Source organism: Gallus gallus, chromosome Z, assembly GCF_016699485.2.
Source record: "Gallus gallus isolate bGalGal1 chromosome Z, bGalGal1.mat.broiler.GRCg7b, whole genome shotgun sequence".
Taxonomy (NCBI): domain Eukaryota; kingdom Metazoa; phylum Chordata; class Aves; order Galliformes; family Phasianidae; genus Gallus; species Gallus gallus.
Genome location: NC_052572.1, coordinates 3,084,952 through 3,112,426, shown reverse-complemented (window position 1 = coordinate 3,112,426; position 27,475 = coordinate 3,084,952). Strand labels below are relative to the sequence as shown.

Below are 27,475 nucleotides of genomic sequence, written 5' to 3'. Positions count from 1 at the left end.
TCATGTTTCACTCCCGTCACTGCTCCTTCCACACATGCTGCTTTGGATTTGTGGGGGAGAGAGGGAAAGCACCCCTCCTGTGGGCATACTAGGAGGGAAAAAGGATTAAAAAGGAATAAGGGGGAAAAAAAAGAAGGGGCGGGGGGGGGGGGCGGCAATAAATATTTGGGAGTAGGGAGTTTAAGAGCAGAGAAAAACAAATGAAAGCGGGTGCCAGACTGGAACCAGCAGCTGGCTGCCAGCATAGCAGCCTGGGACAAAGTTGGTGGAAGAGCTCTGTGCCATGTTTGGGTTGCTTAAAAAAATACACCCCTCCCTCCCTCACTATTCCACCTCTGTTTTTTTCTCTGGCCCTAAGCACGAGGAGGCATTTGGTTGCCAAATGCCTGCCTGCAGGAAGTTTGTATTTAAAGCTACGTCGAGGGATGCAAATGGAGAACATCCAGTGATGTGCACATGGGCGTACGCACGAGTACCTGGAGTCCCCACAGTTCCCACTTGGGATGAGAATGACTGGGGGGTCTAGGGATACACAGTGGAGCTGCCATCATCCTCTGCTACAAGGAGATGCCAGGACATTGGCAACCATGGCACGATTTTTTCCAATGCATGGGGAGGAGGTGGGAGGGTGAGGGGTGGAGGAGAAAGGAGGGGGGGGTGGAAGGTTGCAACGCTTGGCTGGAAAAATTTAGAGGAGTACAAAGGAGAAAGCAATGAAAAGGGATGGCAGGAGGGGGAAGGAAGCTACAGACTGGCTGCTGTGGGAAGATTTACATTTGCTGAGTGGGGCTGGGTGGGACCAGGCCAGGGGTGTGGGGGTGATGCTGAGGGTGCCAGGGGAGGAATGCGGTTGTGGAGCAAAGCGCCTTGTTTTCGTCCTTCCTCTCCTCCTCCCTCCACTGCGTGCTCGGAGGAGAAGAAAAGACAAAAAGCTGAACCGATGCCAAGAAGGAGCTGCAGCAACTCGAAAACGGCGCTCTATGCTGCACTAATATTTCCAAGCAGGGCTGCTCTCGAGAGTGGAGAAACGTGCCAGGAATGAGAATGGCTGTGGTGCGGGGCCACCAGCCGGATGCAGGAGTCTTCTCCCTCCTCTTTTACCTGTTAAATGCTACCCTCTTCCCTCCTTGCCCATCCCCAGTGATACTTAGGGATTCTTGTTCCTGGCTTTGCACTGGTTCCGTCCCAGAGAGGGGGTAGCAGGAGCCAGGCAGCCCCCAGCATCCCCAACAGCACTATCCTTGAGCACAGCAAATGCCTGGCAGAAATGCTGTGTTTTTACCCATTCCTAGCTTGGCTGTGCATGTTACCAGGCTCACATGTAAAGGACTATAAGCAGGTAACAGCAGGAGCTAACACACCCATCCCCTCCTGCTTGCTGAAATCTCAGTTCAGAAGGATTTTTATTATTAGTTTAGTTTAGTTTTGTTTTGTTTTTAACAATTTTTCCTAAGAAGAAATAGAATACTCGGTTCCCAGGGAGTTTTCTGACTGTTTCCCCATTGTCACTCCTTCCCCTCCTCCTTGCTGTCCTCCTCCTCTCGCAGTACCCATAAGGCTGCTCTCGCTGCTCTGTATCATGATGCAAGGTTACTTGTAGGACACGCGAATCTCTGCAAGGTGCAGTGTTGCCTGCATCGGTGCTCCCATGCGCTTCTCATTTGCTGAGGGATGTGGCAACTTCCAGGCTGCGTGTCACAGTTACATGGTCAGCCAAGCCCCTGCTTAATGCAGAGGTGGGATTTCTGTCGTAAAAGCCCTTTCCTTCAAAGCCTCCCTGGGCAAAAAGATATAATAATAATAGAGATCTGAAACTTTGACAGCGATTCATAACTGATTCACATCGGTTGGGCTGGAGTTTTGCTGTGGTTTTTCTCTGAAAGGGAAGGTTTTGTCCTGTGTTGTTCCCCTCTTCCCTTCATTCATAGGGTGGGAAAAGGTGTATGAAAGCAGCATAATTTTTAACCATTTTGAAATGTTTACCAACATCTAGAAACATTCTCGTAAGAATGCAATATGAAAGCTGAAAGCAAAAAATCTTTCCCCTACCACATTTATACATGCATTTCTGTCTGGATCATACTGGAGTTTGGATCAGTAGTTTCAGGTGGTCTTGATGGTAATTAGAGACTGGGGAGAAAAAAATCCCCAACCATGGGTCTAACAACAGATCCAGATCTTGTTTTATCGTCAGCCAGCAGATCAGCTTCAAGGAACCTTCCTAAAGCGTAGGCAGAGGCTCATCAGCTTGCTGAGTCTCAGAAGCTTGCATGTTGTTAGCTTGGCCTATTTTGTAGTCCCAAATGTGGGATGATCCCAGTGACCTTTATTTCACCTGGAATTCCTGCCTTATTATATATCCAAATCTATTCAAATCTCATGTTGGTTCTAAACATGTAAACCTGGTTTTGGAGGAGCTGATTCTGCTCAGTCAATGCCTGTTGGAAATAATGTGATAAATAGATTGTGACTGAAAGGTTGTTATTCAACTACTTTCCTTCATCCTCCTCTAATCCAAAGACAGCTCCTTGCAGATCAATGGTCATTCCCCTCAGAGCATCAGAAACACAGTTGCGGGTTAGCACTGCTAGGATGTGTATTCATTTCTGGTGTGATATGAGCCATCTTTGTATGGAGCAGGATGTCTGCATTGACCATTTTCTCCCTGTTCCTCCAACCATGCGGTTGCTGCAGTCTGACTTGGGCTTGAGCAGAAGAGATGCCATTGTGTCTTCTTGCTCTTTTTCTTTGTCACAAGAGAGGAGCTCAGCTTTGGAATCACTGGAGTGGGTGGGGAAAAAAACATGGAATCATAGAATGGCCTGGGTTGAAAAGGACCACAATGATCACTAAGTTTCAACCCCCCTGCTAGGTGCAGGGTTGCCAACTACTAGACCAGGCTGCCCAGAGCCACATCCAGCCTGGCCTTGGATGCCTCCAGGGATGGGGCATCCACAACCTCCTTGGGCAACCTGTTCCAGTGTGTCACCACCCTCTGTGTGAAAACTTCCTCCTAATATCTAACCTAAACCTCCCCTGTCTCAGTTTAAAACCATTCCCCCTTGTCAACAAGAAGGTTGGTCAAGTAACTCGGTGTAATTGCTGTGCTACTGTGCTTTCCACCAGATGCCACCTGCTCTTTGTGAATAAAGTACACACATAAATATATGTGTTTGCATGTGCACACATGGGCTTGCTGTTTGCTTTTCCGTTGCCTCTTTAGACTTAATGAGATGAATTGTGTATTTAAGCTACCATCCTCACCAAAGGTACATACCATGTAGAATATGCCTGAATTTCCCAGATGTCCTTGCTGATGGCTTTGGCTGGTGCTGCTGCTCTTCCTCTAGGCACATCCCCTTCTTCTTAAACCTAGGTCCCTCACCATGAGATGCCAGCCTGGAAAAGTAAACACTGGGAATGGGGATTAAAGCCCACATCAAAGTGAGCAGAGGAGACCCTAGCAGCTGTCCTAACACTCGTGCACCTGCACAGAGCACAGCTCATGCTTTGGGATGTCCAACCAACTTGTCTTTCCTTCTGATTTAAGCCTCCTAGTATTTTGCTTTCCAAATAACAATCAGTGAACAGATCTATAGAGAGGATACCAAATACGTGGACAAAAAATGAATGTATTCCTACAGTATTCATATGTGCAGTGCAGCATTGTGTTGTATGATAGTTAGGAAGATAAACTGAGAACAGAAAAATGAAGGGACCTTCCTAAAGCTTTATACTGTAGAGCACAGATCTCTTCTATTTCCTCAATGTCTTGACAATGCTCTGTAGTATGAGAGCTTGTGTAAGAATGCCCATCCTGGGACAAAGACATTTCTCTTGTACTTCTCTAGTGGTCCAGGTAAGCCATCTGATCATAACTTCCCAGTAGACACTGTGAAGTGGTGACAATGCAGCTAAGTGTCTTTGTCTGTCTTTCTGTGTGTATTGTTAATTTATATGGTTGTATTTCCTTGAAGCATAATATCTCATGAATCTTAAGTTCTTTACTTCAAACACTTCTTCTTTTTAGTATCTTACAGTGAAACCTTGCTTGCTTGGAATTGTTATGAGATGATATGCATATGGAAGGGTTAATCCAAAGGTCTCACCCCTTCTCCCCACACCTTCTCCACTCCCAATATTATTTATTTATTTATTTATTTGGACCAGTAGCCTCACACTTCTGTAATCTAAATGTGCAAATGCTTTGCAGTCACAGTCCAGTAGCTAGGTTAATCTCAGACCCCTGGAGTGGCAGATGGCTGATTTGTTGCTGATTCCAGTTACAGAGAATTGTGCCACCTATTATCTTTGCACAGGCTGTTGCTTAAAAAGATGCTACGGGCAAAATCAGTGACAAGCAAAGCAAAGAAAACACTCTCTGATATGCATTAGCACAGGTGAAAATGTGAAATTCCACCTTTTGTGGGAAGGGCTCTAGAGGTGGACAAAGAGAGGAGAGGAGGTAGGAGGGGAAGAGAGGGAAAGGAATTTTTGTACCTGAAATACAGAAATACGAGGTTTGCTACAGGAATGATATTGAATTAAAACAACTTACTGTAATTTAAAAATTTTTGAAAAGTGTTAATCTTTGGCTTTAGCCCTCTGCTTTAAGTCTTAAACTAAGCAAATGAGTTGGCACCATGGAATACCTTTTCTGCTCTTCCCAAGCTTTAGCAGTGTGTATTGTCATAGGAATCAGCAGCTCTCTTCCCAGTCATCACAGTTTGGGATGTGCCTAATGGCCACTAGGCAAAGTCATGATGGCACCACATTGCCCACTTTCACCTGAGCTGCATGGAGGAGAAACTTGTCCCTCTGTATGGTTCAAGGAGAAGCTTGGAGGACCTTCCAAAACTGATAGGGGCTGAGGCAAGTGGGGATGAACCTCAGTTCAAAGAGTCCTGACTGATGTGCACAAAGAAATATGTAATGAATTGGAAAGGAGTGAAAATTCAGATATTTGTGATCATTTTCTGCATTTTCATGTCTACAATTAATATCTTCTCTTTTCTCTTTGCTCTGGGAAACACCACAGAACCAGATGAAGAATTTGGGAAGAGAGTGTGGGTTCCCCGTGCAGAGTCCGGTGACAAAATCCGTGAATAAGGTAAGACCAAGGAATTATGTCTGTGAAGGTGTTTTTTTTTTCCCCTTCTAAACTCATTACTGAAGAATTAGATACAAAACTTGGGTTGTGCATAACACAGAAACTGACGTTCCAAGTGCTACATGTAAAAGTCTAGAAGATCAAGCCAAAAAGGACTTCTTTTTAATGCGTATCATTATGATGGTTTGGGTTTTATAACAGTTTGTACTGTATCCAAATGATCTACATGTGAATAATTGTTACCAACCTCCTGACACTGGGACCTAATTAGGAAGTAAGAGCCTTAAATAGGCCATTTGCGTAGTGAGCTTCCATATGTCTCCTTGTGCAATTTATTTGCTTCACTCCATTGAGATATAATGAGAATGAAACTCCTCGAACTGCCTTTGACTCTGAGTCCCTCCTCTTCATCTTCCTTGCAGTTATAGCCCATTATTAAGAAGATAATGTCTATTTCCCTTTGTTCAGAAAGAAAAATCTGCTGTCCTTCTACTCCTATTCCAAACTGACCGAGTTTTTCTATTTCCAAGTTTGCAGTGGAAATAGAATGAGAAACAGCAAAACAATCCACAGCCTATGAAAAATGTATTGCTGTCAGAGAAAGCACAGTGAAGGATAGGACAGGATGATCATGAAAGTATACTACTTATCATATCTAGGACTCCTGGAAATCTGCTGAAAAGCTTACATCATTGTGTTTCAGCCAAAGCATAGGTTCAATTTAAAGACCTCTATGTTGGTTCTGTTTGGATTTCTGCCTTCTAGGACATGAGGAAGGGGAATGGTTTGTTCGAGGTTTGAGTTTTGTCTTAGTTCTGGGTATTTAGCTCAGTATAGACCAGCATGCTTTCTGGGGCATTATGTCCATGTCATCTTACAGAACATTTTCTTTAAATATGGTTTCAGGAGAGATCCTTTCTTTCCAAACACCTTTTTAATGCATGACTCCACCCCAGGCATCATCCTGAAGTCAGTAAAAGTTTAGAGTATGAATACCGTTTTCTACAGGAGCAAACATGAACGAGCTCTCAGAGTGCGTTTTTATTATTATTATTTTTATTTGTTTTGAGTTTTTCTTCTCTTCTCTTCTCTTCTCTTCTCTTCTCTTCTCTTCTCTTCTCTTCTCTTCTCTTCTCTTCTCTTCTCTTCTCTTCTCTTCTCTTCTCTTCTCTTCTCTTCTCTTCTCTTCTCTTCTCTTCTCTTCTCTTCTCTTCTCTTTTCCCTTTTTCTTCTAAATCAAGGTCTTATTTCATTTCTTAGTGCACATCAATTCCACATGCAATGATTTTGTTTATGATAATTCACTTGCACGTTCCCGTCCAGGAATTGTCATTGCCTTCCAGAAGGGAGGTTAGTGCTGGTTCCCTCGCAGTGATAATTATAATCAGACCTGTCAGCCTTCACGCAGTCTACGCTTATCACTTGCATTTAGGAGGATTTTTTTCCTGAAGCCTATTACCAGTGTTGCTTCTTAGGGAGAAATAGTCATGATTTTTCAACTAATCTTTGATGTCTCTCAGTTTTGAAAGTACAGAGAGGAGCAAAATGACTGCCAGTTGCAGTTGAATGCACTGTCTGTCCATTGCAGTACATAGCTCTGCTTCTGGATAGCAGGGATAAGGTAGAGTTTGGGAAACACAAATTCTTAATGCAGGTGTGACCACAGCTCAGGTGTGTGGGAGACACAAGGCAGTGTTTTTCCAGTTGTGGTACTCTCACAGATTAGCTCTGTAGATCTGCTAGATGAGGGCTCTGTGTGGTAGGCAGTCATGAACACTGCTTACCATCCAGAGACAGGAGCAGCACAAGACCAAAGGAGCAGCAGCCACTTGCACACAGCAGTCCAGTGGTGTCCAGTTAGCCAACGTGGTGGTGTTTGATAGGATGTTGTTTGGTGTTATATTCATCCTAGGATATATAGAAAATTGCCTACCCTAGTGTTTTTTTTCACGGAGAGAGGCATCCCACCATTTACTAGACATGCCCTCATTCTCACTCCATTGCTCTTCTTGATATGCTAATAGCCCCCCTCTTTGTCTTTTGCTTTTTGCTAACTTTAAAAAGCAATATGTCAGTTTATACCCTTTCATTAGTCTAAACGAGTGATGTATTTTTAATTCCCTCCTCTGCTATCACTACACACTTCTTTATGTTTTCAAAGATTTGGGTTCTCTTGATTTTGGCAGAAATTGAGAATGGTCATTGCTGTATAGCTTTTGTAGAGGAGGAAATGGTGGGACAGTAGGAACTTGTACTCTCTGCAGCTATGCATTTACAGCATGTAAGAATATGATTTGCCTTTATTTTATTTAAATTCACTGGCAACTCAAGATTTATTTATCAGGTGTCATTCCCTGAAGGAAGATAAATGCTACATAGAAAAGACTTCATCTATTATACAAACAGATTTGAAAGCTTTGCTATTGCATTTCCCTGCCTGTTGTATGAAGTAAAAATGCCTTTGGCTGAGCAGAGACAGAGTGATACTTAGCAGCAGCATCTTATGACCTTTTGATCAGATGAGATCTCAAGCCTTATTAGGGGACGGATTATGATGTGATGGTAAGAGGGCCAAGAATAGTCTTTTTGTTATGAGATCTTTCCAGTGAACATCCTTCTTCAGTATATTCAGGTGGTTAAAGCACTGGAGCCAGGACCAACATATGACAATGAGGGAGTAAAGTATTGGAACAGGTGATTCAAACACATTCAAGTTTGCCAATTTCAGCTGAATATCACAGCTTACAGTTTATTCCTAATATTATGACCTATTCTAGCAATCCTGTAGGTGACATTGCAAAATTTCTTGTCACTAATAACACAATTTTGGTAGAAAGTTCTACCCAAAAACAGACTCTGAGTCACAGAGTCATAGAGCCATAGTATCATAGAATCCTTAGAGTTGAAAGGAGCCTTTAAAGGACATCTAGTCCAACTCCCCTCCCCTACACAGGGACATGCACAGCTAGATCAGAGTGCCCAGACTCTGATGAAGCCTCACCCTGAAAGTCTCCAGGAATGAGGTATCCACCACTTCTCTGAGCAACCTGTGCCAGTGCCTCACCACCTTCACTGTAAAAGACTTTTTCTTTATATCCAACCAAAATCTACCCTCGTTTAATTTGGAACTATTTCCCCTTGTCTTGTTACCACAGACCATGCTAAAGTGTCTGTGCCTTTCTTTCCTGTAGCTCTCCTTTAGATACTGACAGGAGTCCAGGGAGTGTAGGGAGCTGCAGATCCAAATCCAAGGTGTGCACATTGTGAATGTGGTTATCTGGGACTGATGGGAAGCACACACTCACATGGAAGCATCTGTGTCATTTTTGAGATAACAACTATAGAGCTTAACTCTGTTTCAACTCTATTTACAAAAAAAATGTGTGTTTTAACAAGTGTATGGCCTTTCTTGCATTTTTCTTTTAATGGAGTCAAAGAGAAATGAAAACAAGTTTTATATCAAGCTTGCCTACTACCTGCATGAGATTACTCCTTAAATTTCATTATAGATTTAAATTAAACTCCTTTCTAACTAGATGTCCAGTATCAATACTCTGACATAACTATCCTGAAGGAGAATGCTCATTCATTGCTGACTCTGCTCATTAGGAATGGCTTTGCCAAAGTTTGACCTGCCTGCCAAGGCCACTTCTGGGGAAGAAGGTAGGGCATTTGTGAGGTATCATGTAAATGTAAATGGATATACATGAACATGAGCCATACACACGCAGGAAGACCATGCTTGTTACGGAGCATGTAAAATAGCCCTGCACGTGCTAGAAATGGGGATGTCTAAGTTGTACAAGTTTTGTTTCCTCTTGAAGCCGAATTTTTCTTTTTTTTTTTTTCCCCAAAGGGAAGAGAGAGAAGAGCTGGCAGTGCATGAATCCCTAACTGCTGTCAGTGTTCCCTAACTGCTATCAGAGGATGCTGATGCATCAGGTCTGGAGAACAATAGCTGCCACAGCCCTATGGAAAGTCTTTGAAAATGAAAAGGTTATGGAGGTGGAGGAAATGCACAGCAGGACACCATCTCTTCTTATCTCCCCCAGCCTCTTCAATCAGGTGCCTGCTGAGCTTCCCACTCCTCCTGCCTTTTAGGATAGGATCATAAGGCATTAGATTCTGCTGGCATTAAGTCATCTCCTGGCATTATAGCTCCCCAAGACAGGGAACTAGAGTGAATTATGGAAGCTTGAACCCACATGAGGCTTAAACTGTAGCTACTAGGCCTACGGAGATGTCCAAGAGCTATGAAGTGATACTCACTGCCTGACTCCATCCTTCACCACCTTTCCAATAGGAAAAGCAAGCAGTATTGAAAGGTGGATAGCAGCCCTTCTGCTGCCTCCACCTCCTCCAAAGGTGCTATTGCTGAAATATACCTGGCCAATGGACAGCTTCACAATGGAAGCTGCTCAGAGGGATGAATTGCTCTGAAAGGACCCTTCTGAGAGTAACAGCTTCACGTGAAACCTTTTAAACCTTTCCACTGAGAAAGCTTTGTGATGTGTGTCATGAGGAGGGTGAAGGTACAAAATGCTTCCTCTGCCTCATCTCACCACCTTTAAATGTGTAGGTCTCTGTAAGGTATAGAACATTATCTGGACTTGGGTGACACTGTATTAAAGTCTTCCCTCTTGGCATGGGATTGGTTTTGTGCTGCTGGGTCTTCTACTAAACAATCCCTATACCGGTGTACTCAAAGCATGCTCTTGTCTTCAGTTTCTGTAACTCAGAGAGATCCATGAAAACAAATTAACTGATCTTCAGCTCAGTACAGAAGCTCATCTAGGACATCTTATGTTCTACAGATTAGAATGGTTAGAGCACATGATAATTTCTAGAGGTGGGACACTTTTCTGGGGACATAACATTTAAAGTGGCAAGTATTGAAGAATTAGTATCAGACAGATGACAGTGCTATGGGATGGGAAAAAGAGGACAGCTTATGAAGTTAAGCTGGTTTTGTCTAACTTTGTCATTTTAAGCATATAACGTCTGGCTCCTTGCAATTATTCTTAGATTGCAGGCAGCAGAGATCTTCAGTTTCTCACTTGAGTAAGAGTGATAGCTTGAACCTGAAAAACACTATTGTTATAACCAGATTTAGAGCCATACACCTTCCTTCACTTTGCTGGAATGTGGCGATATTGGGACAGGACAAGGATAAGAAGACGTTTATGTCATACCAGTGCCTTAGGCTGCATCTGTCTTCAGCAAACTAAGTGGTGTCTGTGACAGTTGCTGTGCAGAGGAGTAAGTAAGTATACATGAGGATACTCAGACTACCAGACATTGGCATGCTTTTGGTCCATGACAACTAGCTAACTCTTAAATCATTGCTAAGCATGGATCAGGGTTCATTTTGCACTTAGCTGCTGTGTTGGGGAAGCTAAGACGTGGTTGTGAGCAGAGATACAAACCATTCTGTGCCAGTTGGCCTCCGTGCCTGGCAGTGTTTCTGGGCACATTTAATTTGCTAGTGGCTGAGGAGGCTCAGGCCCAGATGGGAAACTGGGCTCCATCACCTTAAACTCCATTTGTCAGCAGAGAAGAGAGCCTCCGTCAGAGACTGAGCCTCCCATGGCCCTGACCTCTCCAAATTGTAGATGGAGGCTAAAGCAGATAAGCTGACATAGTTCAACATTCTGTCAGTAGAAAGCAAGTCTGTATTAGCCCAGAAAAGGCCACGTATAGTACGGGGAATTTCCTGAGTGTTTACTGGTTACCTCCCATGCCTCTCTGAGCTCAGATAGATTTTAAGTCATTTACTTGATCTTTCCTGCAACAGCAAGTGCCATTTGTCTTCACAGAAAGTGTTTCTTTCTCCCTCACCATATGGAGGTTCCTTTTTCAATTGTAAGGCTGGTATTCTGTATAATTTCATTTTAATGATCTGGTGGTTGATAGTTAAATGTGTCCACAGGAGACAATTGTAGGCTTTAGTGCAAGAAAAGGTCTCATAGAAGGATATGGTGCTATGTCTTTTAAGTATGAGTAAAATCTTTGCTCGATAAAGAAAGTCATATTTCAAGTTATTCTCATCTAAATATACCTATGTATTTTTTCACACTCACTGAACCAAAAACCTACATGAAAATGTAACTTTGGCTAGACTACTGCAACTGGAGTATAATGTGTCATTAACTTTTCTTTGAAATCTTTTCACTTGCAAGATGGCATGATACAATAAATGTTTTGTTTAAACATTTCAAACAAAATATTTTCCCTTCAGGCGTACCTCAAGTGTTTGGTCACAATGGGGGAGGAGTTATTAATTGAATCTGGCACTTATTTGGAAACATGACCTTAATCTGTGGGTTTCAGTGAATAAGGTGTTTTCCCTAGGTGTTTCAGTAAGTCAGATAAGAAAATTATATTCTTGACATGCTAAAGATGTTCCATTTTTTGAGAACTATATCCCAGTTGTACCACTGAAACTCAATGCCCTGTGTTGCTTGTTAACCACTACACATTTATTGTTTCAGTGTCCCATTTTGCTATCAAGTATCAATGCACCGCCACATACCAAATAATCAATAGTTCTGTCAGTTGAGTATGCCCTGGAAATATAATATTACTGTTAATATCGATCCACACAGCAGAAATCAAGGCATCAAAATCTGCAGTCATGTCTTGCTAGCACCCTGGCTTTTACTTGCAGAGCAACCAGCTTGAAAATCATGACAGCATGCCATCCCCAGGGACCAATGTTTTCTGCTCTCCCTCCTTCCACACATAATAATAACCGACATGAACATAAGTACAAGGGTAACAGCCCGCATGCAACCTGCAAATATAGTGCATATTCATTTCAGTCTTCTGTGTTTTCTGGGTGCAGCGAACCAGCTGCTGGTAAAATCAAGATGCATCAGCTCTGGTATCCACCTCTGTTCCTCCAAGCTGCCAGCTTGCCTCGGGAGGAAGAAAATCTGCTTTCCATTCCCATGTGTGCATTCACACACTCCCCTGTGAGTTTGGCGGTCTTAGTTGTAGCTGTAACAGCTTTACAACGAAGTCGTGAATGAAAGTTTGGCAGATTGATTTTACGATTGTCAGACTTCATAAATGAATAGATAAGTGTGATATTCTATAAGCTCTTTCCAGATTTTACTGGATCCAGATAAATTAAACCAGCATTTTATCTGTACCCCACAAAATAGTCAGCATAGTACTTCCCACTTAGGAGTACTCTAGTTCTGGTCTCTAGAACTGCACTGTGACACCAATAACATTTCTTTAATAAGTGTCTCTACATGAATAGTATGAGTGTTGGGGGGTGAGTAACCTGGAAGTGAGCAGAGCACCACTTCAGTGAGGATAAGTGAGAGGTAGGCATCATTTGCCGTGTGAATGACCTAAGGGCACAGGGAGATTCTCTCAGCTAGAGCCCTCTCTACAGTAGGAGTCGTAGCCTGGCCCATGCTCGTCCTGACACACACCTGTCTGAGTCTTGAGTGGTTCCTTTAACACTGCTGCCTCTGCTCAGCCACACACCTGGAGGGACTGAGAATCTCCCAGCAGTGTGTGAGGGACATCACTGATGATGGCTGTGCTCCTCACGTCAGGAATTGGCGTGCACAGCAAGAGATTATTTTGGCGGTTAGCTGCTAAGTCGTCTTGCAAGTGACCTTCACAGTATTACCTTTGCGCCCAAGCAGGATGTTCATCAGCCTTATACTCCATCCTCCAGTAGTTCATCTCCTGTGGGGCAAGCCATTTAGCACTTGGGAGAGGAAGCTCAAGGCAACTTTTCAGGCTGTTCATATGAAGAAAGATAGATGTATATATATGTATTTTTTCCCTTCTGTTAGGATTCAAGGTCAGGTTTTATGTGCACAAAGCAGTTTAAGCTGCAGAGAAGACACATTTACAATGTTTCCAGTATTCAGTAGATACTGGAGCTTCCTAAAACCCATTTTCATATCAAGGATTACATTTCTACACTCTTTCAGATAGGAAAGAAACAGAAATTCAGACCCTCAGCTGGCTGGAAGTGGTATGACTTAAAGCTTAGGGCTGCTACTGTACAGGTACGTGGAGTCAGCAAGGAGCTCATCATCAGATGAGGCTGTGCACCATCAAAAAAAAAAAAAGAGGCATTGCCACGGCTGCACACTCTTCAAAACATTTTTTTTCACCTCTATCATTTCTTTTCTGTATGGCCTCAGCAGCTTCTTTCAGCTACTTCAACTAAAACTACAAGTGATGTCATTACTATTATTTTTTTTTCTCTTGGAAGCTGAGTGAGTGGCCATTTCTGCCCTTATCTCCTCTTTTAGATAAAATGCCCCCAAATGCCATCATTGAAGTTCAGAGGTCAGTGGTGACTTTAAAATCCTCTCCAATTGCCTTGGATCAAAACCAAATGAAATAAAAATCAATGCGTGAGTCAAGAGGCCAAGACACCAGAATGATGTGTCCAACGCAAGCAGCTTGCTGGTTTCAGAACATTTCTGGCAGCCATCTGCTTGTCTGAATTTGAGGATGTGACGCTTTTAAAAGTCAGAGAAAAAACACGCACTAAACCACAGCTTTCAGATATTTTACTTGATAACAAGATTCTCTTTTTGTGCCCATTTTCCCGCAGCCTCGAGAATGTCCTGTTTTGCAATCATACTGCCAGCAGGTGTTCATGGTACTGAAGCACCACATTGTGTAATTCTCTAATTTAAAAAGAAAAGCTTTTTGAAGCCTCAAAACATTTTCTCCTTGTCCCTCTTCATGAATGAGCAAAAAAACAGAGAGTTATCAAAACTCAATAGACCCTCATTTATTTATACGGATAAAGATTGGGCTTCTATAGCTAAAAAGACTTTATATATATATGTATATATATATATATATTTTCTCCACACTGCTTCTATTTCAACCCCGTTGTCTCAGACTTGTCTTGTGTAACAAAGAAACACATGCTTTTATGGATGGTGTTAACCAAGATACCAGTCACCAAATCACATTTAAGAGCTAAATTTCCCTTTTATTCTTGAAGGTGGTTGGGATCAAAGCACAACAAGGCTGTGGCTGGAGGGAGAAACTTGAACTCATGGTGAACAAATAAAGACATTGCAGATTCCTTTGCTGCCAGTGTGACCCCTTTAATCAGCAGCATGTCCACACTTAAGAAGATGATATTGTGTTAGACCATAAAAATCCCTGTCACGGTCAGAGCACAATAAAGCAAATATAATATTGTTCCTGGTCCAAAGACTATATGACATTAAAGGTTAAGGCAAGAGTCAACGTATGGACACAGGCAGGAAGACAGCAGTGGGAAAAAAGCTTTTGGTCCCTATCAACAGATCCAGCTGTGGCCAGCTGTTACAGGGCTGCGTGCATTGCAGTGGGAGAGGTGTGGAAGAGGACTACAGAGAGGGTTGGTTGATGTGTAACAAGAGCCTTTCCTCTGCAGGAGAGACAGCCCTGGAGAAGAGACGAAGTTGCATTAGCAGAAGTTGTTTACTCTCTTACTTGGCAATTGCTTAGGGAAAACATTCTTTCTGGATTTTTATTTTTTTTTATTTTTTTTTTTACATATATATGAATAAGGCATTTATAAAGTAATGAAAGCTACATTTTCATCAATTATAATGGACTCCATTAAATTCTGGACATTTACCACATCACAATGTTTATCTGCAAGGCAATATTTCTCTGTGCTTAATAAAATGGAACAGCAGGAGTACTGCAGCAAATTTAAGCCACTTCTAGCACTCAGTGTCAGGATTTTAATGGCACCCACATTACCTTGGCTTCTTTTTATAGCTTCATCTTGCTTTATGTGACAATACTTAGTTTTTATGTCATGCTTTTTGCATATAAATCTCGTCGCTTCACAAAGGAATAGGACACTATACTCATTTCAGAGAACAGAAATAGCACAAAATGAGGTGACTTCGTTCTGGCCACGGCACAGGTCAAAAGCATTGTTAAGAGGAGACCTCTGTTTTCTTAGATTCTATCCCACAAGTACACTACATCTCCAGCAAGAAGCTTTACCTGTTTATAGACAAGTTGGGGTGGTCAAAGGCTTACAGAGAATGCAGTGAAGGGAGTGGGAAACTTCCCATTTACTTCCTGGGGCCTTGGGTATCAGCCAGGTGCTCTGCTCTGACAGAGTTGAGTGCTAAGAGTTGCTAATGGCAAGGGAAATAAATTAAAAAAAAAAATTGAAAGGGAAAACAGACAGTATGAGGCTACCTGTGTTTCCATTTTTATCACTGGCCACTGCCTGTAGGCTCTTCTTGGAAGAATTTTCTACAGATCCTGTTTGGAGTGGAGAAGGGAAGAGATAGTCTTACCTGCCTTGAACTTGTCTGCTCATCATCTTCTGGTCTCAAATGTGCTTTGAAAGTGGCTTGGGTTCACTGTGGTCCTTCTGAAGCTTTGTGGGATTCAGTACGCCCCTTGTTGAGGTCTAGAGGTGGTAGTGACTTGGGAGGCACGAAGATGTGGGGACAATGCTGTAATTCCCTGTGAAGTCTTACTGCGGTACTAGATCACTCAAAATTAGACAATTGTTTTGCATGGAAAGGAACCCACTTGCTTAAAATGATCCTTTTTCCCAAATTTGTTCTTCTATGGTAAGGATTCTGAACAGTCCACAGCAAGGGCTTGATCCTGAACCCATTCTCCTGATCTCCAAACCAAGAATCTGTAGTGTTCCCAGATTGTCTGTGTTACAGATGGCCATTCTGTCCAGATTACTGCTGTCTTAGAGGGACTGTACTTTAGTCCATTCATACAGTGATGGCTCTTGAAGAGCCATCAGTTCTTCTCAAATCCTCTTTGCTCATCTCACTCCAGAACATTTTGCAAGAACGGATTTTTCCAGTCAAGACAAGGGGGCTGGTGTCTGGCAACTCCATGAGACTCTGGCAGTCTGCCTGCCAAACATCCTCTCCCTTTGGTGGAGAGATTCTCCCAGAGAGGAGCTGCCTTTGATATGCAATGGTGGAGGATATGATGGATGAGCCTCTCTGGACTACCTCCTCCTTGGAAATGAGCTGTGTATCTAAATGGATCATATCCCAGTGAAGTCAGCTGATGAATGAATCAATCAGTTGGGCTCAGAAATCTTCCTGCTGCTTCCAGGGAGAAGGCGTGCTTAGGAATGACCCTCTGGTAATTGAAGATCCAACCTTCCATGTACCTGCAAAGCTCCTACCACTGCAGTTTTCCCCATTAAATTGGACTGTGGTTATGTAGCTCATAAAAGAGCAGAGGAGGGAAGTGCTCAATAGCAACCTTCCTGAGGTTTACTTAGATCAAGGCTCCCAGGCACAGTGATTGGACAACATGACTGTGGATTGAAGCAGTTCGAGCAACAGCGATGGTAAATCGTGCTGTGGACATGCGACCCTTTGGTCCTAGGGCAGCTGGCGAGGAGATGCAAACACGGAAGAGCAGTGCGGCATTCTGGGATACTGTTTGCCCCACAAACCCATCAACCCCATTTTCTGCTTCTTGAACTGGATGTCCTACAAAGGGGAGATCACGGGGCTAAAATGAGACCTAGAAAATGATGTGGAATTAAAAACAGAACTAATTGTGTGGTTCAGTGCAAGCCAAGCGGTTCTTTCCAATGGAAGCTTTAAAAAAATCTACCCAACCCCACATATCTCTAGGACAGTTGTTAGGGCTTTCTGAAAAAAAGAAAAAAGGAAAGGAAAGGAAAGGAAAGGAAAGGAAAGGAAAGGAAAGGAAAGGAAAGGAAAGGAAAGGAAAGGAAAGGAAAGGAAAGGAAAGGAAAGGAAAGGAAAGGAAAGGAAAGGAAAGGAAAGGAAAGGAAAGGAAAGGAAAGGAAAGGAAAGGAAAGGAAAGGAAAGGAAAGGAAAGGAAAGGAAAGGAAAGGAAAGGAAAGGAAAGGAAAGGAAAGGAAGGGAAGGGAAGGGAAGGGAAGGGAAGGGAAGGGAAGGGAAGGGAAGGGAAGGGAAGGGAAGGGAAGGGAAGGGAAGGGAAGGGAAGGGAAGGGAAGGGAAGGGAAGGGAAGGGAAGGGAAGGGAAGGGAAGGGAAGGGAAGGGAAGGGAAGGGAAGGGAAGGGAAGGGAAGGGAAGGGAAGGGAAGGGAAGGGAAGGGAAGGGAAGGGAAGGGAAGGGAAGGGAAGGGAAGGGAAGGGAAGGGAAGGGAAGGGAAGGGAAGGGAAGGGAAGGGAAGGGAAGGGAAGGGAAGGGAAGGGAAGGGAAGGGAAGGGAAGGGAAGGGAAGGGAAGGGAAGGGAAGGGAAGGGAAGGGAAGGGAAGGGAAGGGAAGGGAAGGGAAGGGAAGGGAAGGGAAGGAAAAGAAAGGAAAGGAAAAGAAAGGAAAAGAAAGGAAAGGAAAAGAAAGGAAAGGAAAAGAAAGGAAAGGAAAAGAAAGGAAAAGAAGAGAAGAGAAGAGAAGAGAAGAGAAGAGAAGAGAAGAGAAGAGAAGAGAAGAGAAGAGAAGAGAAGAGAAGAGAAGAGAAGAAAAGAAAAGAAAAGAAAAGAAAAGAAAAGAAAAGAAAAGAAAAGAAAAGAAAAGAAAAGAAAAGAAAAGAAAAGAAAAGAAAAGAAAAGAAAAGAAAAGAAAAGAAAAGAAAAGAAAAGAAAAGAAAAGAAAAGAAAAGAAAAGAAAAGAAAAGAAAAGAAAAGAAAAGAAAAGAAAAGAAAAGAAAAAGAAAAAAAAATCCAAGGAAAAGTTTTCATTCTTCTGCCTGAAATTTTCACTACTCACAATGGCCTGACTCCTCTGTCAGACAGATGATTTTGTGGAATGGGGTTCAAATCAGAGGATTTTATCTGCATGGTGATTAAAACCTTTGGTGATATCAACAAATGCAATTTTCTTCTGCTCATTTACCTCACAGTATTTTAGGTGTTGCAAACTTAGAGATATTTGGTAGTGCTGGAAATGAGCTGATGCAGACCTGAGATGAATAAAAGTCTAAAATGATTCAGCTTCCCATGTTAGCTTTGTTTGTCCATGTATTTATCCTACAGTGCTCAGTTTCTGCAAAGCTGCATCCTCTCCTCAATGGCAGCTGGACAGAGCTAGGAAGGCACATCCCAGAGTTTCTGTCTATAGATAGCAGACTGAAGCACTCCAGAAAAAAAAAAAAAAAAAAAAAAAAAAAAGGAAAAAAAAAAAAAAGAGCAATCATCTACACGAGAACTGAGCAAATTAAATGTCTGAGCAGTATTTCAAAAGCGAACATGGGCAGCATCAGAAATTTTCCATCAGCTGTAATAACGCCAATTACTTTGCCAATTGCTGATTCCACTGTGATTTTTTTAGTGCAGTCATACTTCAGAATCTTGCCTGGGCTGATAGGCTTTGTTTATGCTGACTGTTCATTTGCAGTGCTTTCCTCTCTATTTTTTATCATACTTTTCCTTTCTCTTAAACCCAGCTGCAACCCAGAATTGCCTTCCTGCCCCAGTGCTCATTGTCATTCTGTACAGGTATCACTGAAAGGTGAAGAGCTTTTGAGGAGCAAGAGATTCCAGCTGCTCACTGGGATGATTCTCCTTGTTCTCCTCTGCCACCAAGTCTAAAATGCAGAATTGTCCCAGGAAGTGATGCATCTTGTCAAGGAGTAGGCAGCCAGAGTCTGCTGGGGGTGGTGGCTCTGGAGCTGTCACTTTTGTCTGGAGGACAGACAGAGAGATCTCATATCTCTCCAAAGGGCAAAGGCACACAAGCACTCATGCATACTCATGAGAAGTGAGTCTCCCTGAAAAGTGAAAAGGAACTTTTCATTGCTGTTTACATTCCAGGCCTTGGAAATTAATGGTTGTCCACATAGCCACTTTGCACAAGAGCCGTGATTATTCTTTCACTAGCTGGGGAAGAGAGGACATTTAAAGAGTGCATCTGCCTGACTGACAACTTGAATGTAAACTGCTGTGATATCTACCAGGAAGAAAATAATCTCACTGAATTCCCTTCCCAGGACACTTATACCAGGGCTGCAAAGAGCTGGATGCTTCTCCCTTCTCTTTTCCCGTAACTGTGATGCCAATGGGTGGCTTCATTTCCCAGGTGCACAGTGTTCTCCCTTCCAATTTTACTCCTTCCTCAACCTCTCTAGCTCATCAGTGATGACTCATTTTGCATGTACCATTCCTTCTCCCAGCTGCTTCATGTGGTTTTGGCTGTTCAGAAGGAGAGGAGGTGAACTATGCTTATGCCTCCTGGCTCAACTTCACAGCCAGCTCCTGTGTGCAGGTGCCTGGAGAGCACTGCAAGCAGGGTACAACCACAGAGCTGTAATAGCATCATCCTGAATGACAGAGAATCATGAGTATTTTCACACCAATGCAGTAGGTAGATTGTTCACCTTGTTTTTGCAGACTCATAGAATGGCTTGGGTTGTAAAGGGCCTCAAGGATCATTAACGCTGCTGTGGGGAGAGTTGCCAACCTTGTCCTATCAATATCTAGTCATATAAAAAGTTGATTTCCCTCCTGTTTATAATGTCACCTTAAATACTGAAAAACCATGAGTTCTCCCCAGAACCTTCTCCTTTTCAGTCTGAACACTCCCAGCTCCATCAGGCTGGCTTTGTAGGAGAAGTACTCCAGCCCTCTGATCATCTCTGTGGTCCTCTGAACCTACTCCAACATCTCTGCATCCTTCTTATGCTGGGGGCTCCAGAACTGGATGCAGCGCTCCAGATGGGCCTTCATGAGGGCAAAGCAGATAGAAATAATCCACTCTGTCACCCTGCTGGTCAGCCCTCTGTTGATGCAGCCCAGGATACCGCTGGCCTTCTGGGCTCTGAGTGAATACCACTGGCTCATGTTCAGTTTTTAATCCACCAGAACTCCCAAGTCTTACTGGGCAAGGCTACTCTCAAGGAGTTCTTCTACTCATAGCTGGGATCACCCCAGCCAAAGTGCAGCTCCTTGCACTTGGCTTTGTTGAAACTCATTAGGTTTACGAGCCCTAGTCTTTTGTCCCCAAGGAACCTGGGGTGACACGAGCCCACCAGTACTGGGACGCAGCAGGACTAATTGCAGCAGGCAAAGCAGCCCCCAGATACATGAGCTGACACATGAGGTATCAGATGGAGGTGAGACTATCGGCTATCTCCATTTGTACCCTACTATCAGTTTCAGCTTTGCAGCTGGTAAACATGTAGGTGACATACTTTGCTGCCCACAACCCTCCTCATCACCAGGAGCTGTAAAAGATCCTCTGAATGTGTTTCTCAGCCCTCACAGTTCATACCAGCCACAAATAGACACAAAGGAGAGGAGCTGCTGGCTCGCATCAGAGAAATGTGGCAAAAGGGAATTTGCAGGAAAACTACAGTAACCCTAAAATGGGAAAGTTAAAGTAGTGGTAGGTGTCAGAAGGGCAGGGGCTCCTTTTCCAGCAGTGTCACTGCAGTGGACCTCATTCCCCATTCCCCATTGTCTGGCAGTTTATGTCATCCCTCACACTGCTACAAAGCATGAGTGGGTCTGAAATTTCCCCTTACACAGTCCAATAGTAATATTTTTTATCCACTTTGCATTCACTGAAGCACAGCTGCCATGGACACCAGCTGCAAGCCTTTTTTTTTTCTTCCCCCCCCTCCCCCCTTTTTTTTTTTTTTTTGTGGGAAACCAAGACACAATGAAAAATAATTTTTCCAAGTCACAAACCTACCCATGAAGAAGTTAAAAATAGATGAGAACAGTTCCTATTTCCTGTCTTATTCTGCAAGACAGCATCACATTTGAAGACGTGTTATCAGGGAATATTTGTGGAACCATCAGTAAGTCCACACCATACTCAATTAATTTTCAACAAAAAATACATAGTCCTAATGTTTTGAGGATACCCAAAGATTTTCACTTTCAGAAAGAGGGCAAATCAAGGTCAAGTACGATGAACACCAGTATCTTAAGCCTTTTTCCTTAGTCCATCCCATCCTGTATAAGCTTATGCTGAAGCTGAATGCTATTGAGGGGTCAGAACTTGCCCGATGTTGCATGCATGCTGCAATATCATAACTCAGTGTGGGATTTAAAATAGCAAAGGAATTACAAAGCTGAAGACAGCTCTGTAGGTATGATTGGATTGGGGTTTATTTTAGGGAAGGGCCAATTATCTCACTGCACTGGAGTGCTGCCCACATAGCCCCATCACTTCATGCCCTGTATCTAAGGTCAAAGATGGGCACTAGATGGTCAGCCATTCCTCCTACTGTCTATCTGAATTTCCGTGTGTGATCTGCTGTATAATAGCAGCATTTGGCAAAAGAAATAAAGGCAAGTTTGTCATCATTTTTATTAAGGAAACTTCACATTTGGGTTACTAAGCAAACATTTTTCAACATAGTGCATGGGAAGACAATATCCACGCAGTGGTATTTAATGTAAGTCTTATGCTGAGTACTGCAGACTTTGCTTATCATAGAATCATAGAATCACAAAGGTTGGAAAAGACCCACAGGATCATCCAGTCCAGCCATTCACCCATCACCAATGTCAGACCCTTGGAGACTTTCAAGACTTCTTTGGTCCAAACCAGCAGAATATAGTTTTGCATGAAAAGGAAGGGGAAATAGCAGCTGATGTAGTGGAAGACAGCCCAGTTCAGAAAACAAACAATGTAAAGACATGCTGTATAACTTCAGCTACTGCCTTGTAGATGTTTCTGCATTTTTATATCCCCATCCATGAAATGGGAACATTAGTAATTCTCTATCTTGCAGAGAGTTAAGAAGCTAAATTAATTACTGTTTGTGAAGCTAATTGAGATTCCCAGATGGGCACTGTTTGGAAAATTGTAATTATTATTATTATTATTTCCATTGAGACTTGGCTCCATATAATTAGTTTGCCATATCTGCAAACAGGTACACTCTCTAAAGCTATTTGGAGACATTCCTCATGGGACTGGCCTGTGCAGACCAGAGTGGCAGTCAGAGTTGAGTGGTCTCTCCGTTCTTTTTCCTCACTCCAAACATGCATCCATGGCTGTACTCCTCATAAAGTCACCTGTCTGCAAGGGAACAGAAACAGTCAGGGAAACTGGCCCTATAACAAATGCATGCACCATTATAAGCTATTATGGAAAATTATATGTGTGTTTATGCAGTGGAGTAAAGCCCAGAGGTGGATTTCCAGGGATGGAAAAGGTTTTCCAACAGCTTTTAAATTTCCCTAGCTTTGGCCATCAGCTTCTGATGAGTTTAAATATGCTCTCATGCAATGTGCACCAGTCACATATTGTTTTAGTTTACGCTCACAGGTGCTGCTGAGCTCAGTAATACTGAGTTAGCTCAATATTTTCAACAAAGTCAATAAAAGCTGAGGCTGTCATTACTTCACTTGACAAGATTCACTTGTCAAACACCTCTCCCACTTAAAAGTAGCACAACAGTAGTAGAACAAAAAGATCTACTAAAATGGTGCTGGTTTTGATGCAAAACATCCTTTTAGCATTATGTAAGAGCTATAGAAAGTAAGTTGTTTTATTTATGAATGTGGAACTCTGTCTATTCATTATTTCCTGAGTCTGAGTTTGTCTATTTTGCTTTTCCTTTCCTTTCAAAAATAAGCGGTAATTGACACTGAGACATTCAAAGTAGTTTTAAGGATCTTGAATCACCATCAACGTTGCCAGAGATTTCATCTGAGGGAAGCTAAGTCAGTATGAGCAGGAAAGCTGGGGAAAGAAGGCAAAAATAATCAAGTCAAAGTGTCACAAACGGCTGCGCAACTTAGTCTGAAGTTGTGCTTTTTTTAACATACAGAGTGTTTCATCCCACTGGTTCCGTCTCTGCACAACATCAGCAGCTGGCACTGATGGTGGGCAGGATGGATCATGAGAATTATTTTGAGGGAAAAATTATTTTGATGGTGGGAAGCAGGACGAGGGAGAAGACTGTCGTCCTCTGCTTTGCTCTCGTAAGGCTCCATCAGGAGGGCCTGAGGTCCTCAGCACAAGAAGGATGTGGAGCTGTTGGAACAGGTCCAGAGGAGGCTATGAAGATGCTCAGAGGGCTGCAGCACCTCTGTTACGAAGATAGGCTGAGGGAGCTGGGCTTGTTCATCCTGGAGAAGAGAAGGATCCTGGAAATCCTTATTGTGGCCTGCCGGTACTTGAGGGGAGCTTACATGGAGGAGGGGAGCCAGCACTTTACACTGTCTGATAGTGACAGGACTAGGGGGAATGACTTTAAACTGAAAGAAGAGAAATTTATGTTAGATGTTAGGCAGCAGTTCTTTACACAGAGGGTAGTGAAGACCTGGATAGCCCAAAGTGTGGGAACCCCATCCCTGGAAGTATCCATGTTGGATGAGGCCCTGGGCAGCCTGAGCTGGTGGTTGGCAATGTTTTTCTTGGATGGCGATTGAAATTAGGCGATCTTTGAGGTTATTTCCAAACCAAATTCCAAATTCTATGATTAATGTCATTTTATAGTACTTTGTTGATGGTTTGCCCTGAAAGTTCTTATTTTCTTCCACATCTAAAATGTTTGATCTGCTCTTGCTCTTGTCTTTGAAAAGATCTAAAGCTGCAAGTGTTGCTCTGTTTCATCTACCTCTTGTGTTTCACAGCAGCACAGTCAGTGGGCTTGGCATAGATGAAGCAAGTCGTCCAGTGAGTTTTATTGTACATGAAGCCCAAAGATGGGCTCAGTTCATTGAAAACATTTTTAAGCCAGCTGAGGTACCTTGTGGCCACATCTCAGTTACAGTATGAATTTAGAGGTTTGGGTATGTGTTATCAAGTCAGTGAAACATTCAGTTTGATACTTACACCCAATCTAATCAATTCTAATGTCACATTTTTTTGTGTGTTCCTCTAATGCTGGAACAGGCTTTCAGAATCCATATTTGCTTAGTTGAGCAAATGGTAAAATATGTAATTTAGCCTAAAGATAACTGGGAAATGGAAATATTTTACTTGTCTCTGAATGGAGACTAAACTCCATTATCCAAGACATATTGATGACCTGGAAACACCTCAGTGCCTTCTAAGATCTGCTGTTCTGGTTCTGAAAGACTGAAATGAGCTTTGTTGCCAGTGTGTTTTTAGGTAGCAGGTTTGGGCTTAGAGGAAGGGAGCTAACAAAATAAATGGTTATTTAACATTCTCTATTTCCAACTCAAACCTAGAAAAACACAGCTAACGTGCTTTTGCCTGCTCTGTCTTTCCCTGTATTTGCTAATATAGCACTGGAAAGAATTGAAAATTTTAGACCTACATTTGCAGAACTCCCCAGCATTGCTATCAGTAATCTCCCAAACCAAACCATTCAGTTGGTTCTTTGATGTGCAATTAAACCCAGGAAAAAATAGCTTTGTGTAATGTATAAATAGAAAAGAGGAAAGATAAAGGCCATGTTGAAGTCGTTCGCTGACAGCTTGGCATCCAAATGTTAAAGATGCATGCTGCTACTTCTGCTCAACACTGAGTCCTGAAAAAGTCTTCTCATTTCCAAATTAGAGCCACCTGAAAATTAGTACTTTGCTTACCTTACAGCTGCTTTTGTTTAGTTGAATATGTATACATATATATAAGTCCTCAAGGCTGACTTGATTTGTCTTAGCAGCAAAAATGAATTTTTAAAGGAGAAAATGATGGCTGCTCTCTAAGGTAGTATTTTTATTAGATTGCTTTTCTCTTTATTTCTATAAAAATAGCATTTTTGCAGCAAGCCGTTAGGTTTACCCATTCTTACTGATGAATAGCTGGCATGTGAAATATAGACCTCTTGCATGTTGTAAAAGGTCAGAGTACATGGCGTGTTCTTTGAGCATCAGGGATAAGGCACACAGACACGTTTTGATTAACCTGACAAAAGGGTGAGATAATCCAAGTGGAAGCTACAGTATTTGAATGAACTTCAGCCGTTGAAGTCTGCCATATCTGAGGGTCTGACTGATCTCCTGCCAATTTTATATTCACATAGCTCCGTGGCTGAAGTGGAGCTATCCTGCTTTACATCAGTGGGAAATTCAATTTTGCCTCTAAGGGGAACCAAAAATAGCTGATACCAAAGGATGAGGAAAACCATTCACATCTAGCACTGTGAGGAAATACACGCAGGAGAAAAGAAGATGACAAAGGATACAATTATATCATTCTACCGTTGCACATCTAAATAGCCCCAGTTAGACAGCCAGGCTTCCTATAAAACCAAAATGGAGCTCTGGGCATTGGAGAGATTCATGCACACTGAACAACCTAAGCACCACCATCATCATCACCTCCGATTAATCCTAACAGGTTTTTGAAAGGTTGAATCAGGCCCCGTTTCAATGTAAAGCTGGATGAGGTCTCCTGGGTCATCACAACCAGCTCATGATGAGCATCCCTCGTGTCCAGTAATCCCTTTAATTCAAATCTATTATGTTCCCTTAGTTTGGTTTCTTGTTCCCTCTGCTTCTTCCACTTTATACCCTTAATTTATTTACACATCCTTCTCTTGTGGTAACAGTGTACAAATGAACTTAAACAGCCTGCTTATCTCCCTGGCATTAAATCTCTAATACATCAGTAGACAGCAAGTGCATCCTCTGTTGTCTTGCTAGACTCATAGAAGCCAAAAGAGGTTGTCCTCTCTTTTGAGGAAGACAGCATCCAGTTGCTCCTGTTGCTCCTTGGCCTGCTAAAGGATGCTTGGGAACTCAGTGCATCTGATAATGTGACAGCAAAATTCTAGAAAAGAAATCTCAAACGCTGTCTCTTCTGTCTGCACAATTTCAATGGTCTTGAAAGAAGATCTTACAATGCATGATTTTGTGGCTTCTACAAAATATTATTAATAATAATAATAATAATAATAATTAAAAAAAGCGTGGCAAAATCTCTCTGCGTCATTTTGTGGCTTCTCAGATGTAGATAAAAGTAGGTGTCATCATCAGTGTGACAAAAATCTGTGAACAGAAGGTTGGTATCCCTGGCAATAGAGACTGGGGAGAGCCCAGGGCTTGGGGCTGAACTCATTTCTAGATACATATGCAAAGGAGTAATAAATGAGCTGCAGTTTATTATAGGGAGAGCATCAGGTCTTCCAGCTGATCTATTAGGACTTCAGGCCAGGATATTTAATTATGCCCCAACCTCCTCCTTTAACCAGATTATCACAGTGACACAGTGACTGCTGTGCCCTGCCAGCACCCTCAGGCTTCACTCCTTCTCCTTTGCTTGCAGTGGCCCTGCTATCTCTGGAAAGAAGATGCAGAGGTTCACAGGAGGGATTGCTGGAAGCTGGGTGATCTGTGGATTTTGTCTTAAGTGAAAAATAAGGATGATCTACGTTTATAAAAATGATTAGGATTTTATTATTATTACTGTTTAGAACACCTGAGATCTTATAAATTGTGAGTCTTTCAGGACTGAAAACCACAGTAAGCATAGAAAAAGGCACTTTTTGGTAGCTGGGCTCCCTTCTTGTTCTTAATTTACCCATCTGTGCACTGCGGAGTGCAGAGCATAAGTGGGGTCAGACCCCTCTTTCCCCCATCTGTGCATGATGATTACTCCAAATGCACCCACTGCGGTGGGACCCATCTGTAACTTCTCATCTCATCTTCAAATATCTTCCAGAGGAAAGAACTGGACAAGCCAAAGGCTCCAGTACATTACGGTAGGATTATAGGTACTGCAATGCTGCCTTCCCAGTGTCATTGCTGGGTGCGGCTCTTTGAGCAAAAAAACTAATTTGTGTTTAGAAAATCCTTCAGCCTGTGTTGCTTCAGATGAGTTGTCTCAGCAGGACTTCATTTCCTGAGTGTGTTTATTTGTCCCACCACGATCTCAACGATTTCTCTGTGCAATGAGTTTCACTTTCTTCTACTTTATGAAAGGCGATAATAGTCCTTATGGTGTTTTGAAGTGCCATGTAAGCACTGAGGTCACGGCTGATACTACCACTATTACCAGGACAAAGGCAGTGAGTATAGAAGAGAGGCATAGGTATGTTGCTTCCTGGGGAGAACTGATTGTTATTATTTAGATTTTTTTTTTTTTTGTAATTTTACAAGAAATATTGTGGTGGGGAAAAAAAAAAAAAAAAAGAAAAAAAAGTGTAGTATGGCCCAAATAAGTCATTCATACATTAATACAAAATTCACCCAATAATTCTGGCTCAAAAAAAATGGAAATAAGAACTGTGGAAGGAAAAGGGAAAAAAAAAAAGTGCCATTATTTCCCAGGGAAATGTTTAAAATTTTCTTTTTTGAAAAACATGTTTTCTACTGAGGAAAATGGAATAGAGAAGAAGAAAGGAAATATAAATGAGAATGTAAAAGAACGAGATTTTTTTTTTTTCCCCCACACTGAATATGAGAAAATATACTTCCTGATCTATTTTACATAGATTTTTCCACAAAAATATATTGGTCCCTCAACTGTTTTCCCAGATTCTGTCACTGCCTCCAGTCCTGAACTGAC

The 27,475-nt window shown here is 42.4% G+C and overlaps 1 protein-coding gene across 4 annotated transcripts in view; it reads left to right on the top strand.

The window, feature by feature from the left end:
* Positions 1 to 27,475, top strand: part of SETBP1 (SET binding protein 1) — a 269,348-nt gene that overhangs the window by 120,373 nt on the left and 121,500 nt on the right. For all 4 annotated transcript variants that reach the window (XM_015277426.4, XM_001233853.7, XM_046905640.1 and 1 more), the window contains one exon: positions 5,039 to 5,110. In XM_015277426.4, the coding sequence (XP_015132912.2) occupies positions 5,039 to 5,110 (72 nt within the window). The remainder of the gene's footprint in view (positions 1 to 5,038; positions 5,111 to 27,475) is intronic.